Raw genomic sequence first — 3,540 nt, forward strand, 5'->3', positions numbered from 1 at the left:
AATATTATATAATCTATACCTGATATCATTATATTATATAATCTATACCTAATATATTTATATTATGTAATATGTACCTGATATAACAATATTATATAATCTATACCTGATATCATTATATTATATAATCTATACCTGATATAGTTATATTATATAATCTCTACCTGATATAGTTATATTATATAATCTATACCTAATATCATTATATTATATAATCTATACCTGATATAATTATATTATATAATCTATACCTGATATCATTATATTATATAATCTATACCTGATATAATTATATTATATGATCTATACCTGATATAATTATATTATATGATCTGTACGTGATATAAATGTATTATATGATCTATACCTGATATAATTATATTATATGATCTGTACGTGATATAAATGTATTATATAATCTATACCTGATATAATTATATTATATAATCTATACCTGATATAATTATATTATATAATCTATACCTGATATATTATATTATATAATCTATACCTGATATAATTATATTATATAATCTGTACGTGATATATTATATAATCTATACCTGATATAATTATATTATATAATCTATACCTGATATAATTATATTATATAATCTGTACGTGATATAATTCTTACCTGAAACAATATTCTGTGGTCTAATAGTTAAAAAATCAACATCAAGTTAAAAATACAAAATATATTTTTTATTATGGGAAAAGTCGTTTAGTTTCACTTCATGAAATCAATTAAACAATACATACACATAAAGTGTTGAATAAGTTTTTAACATTTAAAAACTGGGCTCATACCAACTTTTGGAATGTGAAGCTGTGTGAATTGGAACATCAGTCACTTGTGTTGTTTATGGAGAAGAAGAAATAAGTACGAGTTATGAGCATTCACTGTCATTTCCAGCAGGAAGTTTTTAAAGGTTACATAAGTGTAGACTTTTATCATGAAACTATCTAACACAGTAGTTCACGTGATAAATGAAGTAGTAGAAGCATGCATCACGTACTTTTTTCCTGATGGAGAAGGGAAAGCAACCCCACCGCCAGCTGGTGTACACTACCTCTGAAACACCAGCATGATAGAATAACAAGGATTCCAAACACAACGAGGAAGGTCAAAACGCTTGCAACTACCACAATGTTTCCAATTTTCCTGTCATTGTTAATATGACACTTTTGAAGAGCGTCAAGTAAATCCTTTCCTTCCATCTCTCTCGGCTTTAATGGTGATTAAACTACCTGTCTTACAGTAAATTGTAATGGTGATTAAACTACCTGTCTTACATTAAATTGTAATGGTGATTAAACTACCTGTCTTACAGTAAATTGTAAAGTTGATTAAACTACCTGTCTTACAGTAAACTGTAAAGTTGATTAAACTACCTGTCTTACAGTAAATTGTAAAGGTGATTAAACTACCTGTCTTACAGTAAATTGTAAAGTTGATTAAACTAGCTGTCTTACATTAAATTGTAATGGTGATTAAACTATCTGTCTTGCAGTAAATTGTAATGGTGATTAAACTAGCTGTCTTACAGTAAATTGTAATGGTGATTAAACTACCTGTCTTACAGTAAATTGTAATGGTGATTAAACTACCTGTATTACAGTAAATTGTAATGGTGATTAAACTAGCTGTCTTACAGTAAATTGTAAAGTTGATTATTGAGTAGAGAATGTATTGTTGTTTTTCTACTTTATTATAACTCAATATAAATCTAAAATACTTTATTTTTAGTTCCAGACACTTGGCGATCTTTACTTGTATTGTGGTGGTCATAAGCTCACCTTTGTTCTTTCAACCGGGCTTAGCTGTTCATCAAGATGAGAAGACCTCAAGCGTTTCCTTTGAAGATGTACCTGAAATATCCAACTGCAAATTTAATGTGAAGAACGGAAATTTTAGTGTATTTTGTGAAAATATCAACCTCGACTTGTTGTCTTTACTACCTAATGAAACCAGTAAATTGGTTATAACAAAGGGAAAATATCTAACGCTCACTAAGCCTATATTTGCTCATTTATCAAAGCTGAAAGTTTTACATCTTCCCGCCAATGGAATTCGGTACGTAATTTCGAAATCACTCATTGGTTTGTTTATGCTGACAGACGTTAATCTTGGTGATAACTTGATTGTAGTACTGTCTCCAAAACTCTTCAGATTTACACCAAGTGTGAAATTTCTCAACCTTTCTCACAATAACATCCAAAACTTTAGGAGCATAGCTGTTAGTGTCTCCATCCTGCCATCCCTGACAGAACTAAATCTTTCTCACAACAAGCATGCGAGTGTAATAAAAGTGGAGGACTTCCATAAACTAGAAAACTGCTCCTTGGAGAAGCTTTATCTGCATGACTGTTCTATAAAAGTACTCGAAAAAGGTGCATTTGTAAGACTCAAATATCTTAAATTTCTCGACATTGGTAACAATCCACTGTCCGAGAATGCTTTAAAGAATCTTACAACCGACTTGCGAGAACTCGAACTGGAAGAGCTTCGACTACAACAGTTGAGTCGTATCAATGATTTTCCAAGTCATGGTCTGGCTCCTCTGGAAAACTCTAGTCTTATAATACTAATACTTGACAAGAATTATTTTATGACTGTTCGTCCACTGCCCCTAATGCCTCGGTTAAGAAAATTGTCCATGAGCTATTGTAATATTAAAGTTTTATCCGATTCCTTTGTTAACTTACCTAATTTGAAGGAATTGATCCTTACCCAAAATGAAATATTTTTCATAAGTTCCACCATTACTTCTCTAAAGCATCTGCGCACTCTAGATATGCGTTTTTCAGCCAGATATGTGGAATTATTCGCTTTTGTTTTCAATGATTTTGGTCTTAGCCAGATGGAAAGTCTCCAGAATTTGACTCTCAATGGAATGCCAATTAATAAATCGATAAAAAGGCATTATTTCTTTGGATTAAAAAGACTGAAATATCTTCATCTTGCCAACACCAAAATCGTGGACATCGAAGCATTTTCATTTGAAACATTAAAAGACCTTGAAATTCTGGATTTAGCATATAATTCCATCAAAAGCCTTGGGGATAATTTATTTTATGGATTGAACAACTTGAGAACCCTAAATTTACAAGAAAACTTGATTTCATTCACCAAAGATTCTCTTCCCTTTCAACATTTGTCCAGATTAGTAGGCTTGAAATTAAGAAACAACAAAATTAAAACAATTAACTCGGACATGTTTTCCAATTTAACATGTTTAACACACCTGATGCTAGAAGGTAATCTTATCACTTCATGGAATTATGACATTTTTCAAAACAATTCTCAACTCGTAGTTTTGTTATTACGGAGAAATCAAATTAACCAAGTAACGGACACGATGGTGAAGGATTTCTCACGTTTGACAATTTTGGATTTGTCCTACAATCCGTTTTCGTGTGAGTGTGGAATCCACGTCACGTTCCAGAAGTGGCTGACGATAACGAACGTCACAATGGTCAACTTTAATGACAGCAACTCTCCATTGGCCTACATATGTTCAGAATTTAATGTAAGAC

The 3,540-nt window shown here is 31.1% G+C and overlaps 1 protein-coding gene across 1 annotated transcript in view; it reads left to right on the top strand.

Moving 5' to 3' along the window:
* Nucleotides 1-3,533, top strand: part of LOC106477288 (toll-like receptor 3) — a gene marked incomplete at its 3' end in the record, with an annotated part of 6,021 nt that extends 2,488 nt beyond the window's left edge. Inside the window, exon 2 of the mRNA XM_013937876.1 lies at nucleotides 1,751-3,533. Coding sequence (XP_013793330.1) covers nucleotides 1,751-3,533 — 1,783 coding nt within the window. The remainder of the gene's footprint in view (nucleotides 1-1,750) is intronic.
* Nucleotides 3,534-3,540: the final 7 nt, after the last annotated feature.

Source organism: Limulus polyphemus, unplaced genomic scaffold (genome assembly GCF_000517525.1).
Source record: "Limulus polyphemus unplaced genomic scaffold, Limulus_polyphemus-2.1.2 Scaffold13959, whole genome shotgun sequence".
NCBI classification, from domain to species: Eukaryota; Metazoa; Arthropoda; class Merostomata; order Xiphosura; family Limulidae; genus Limulus; species Limulus polyphemus.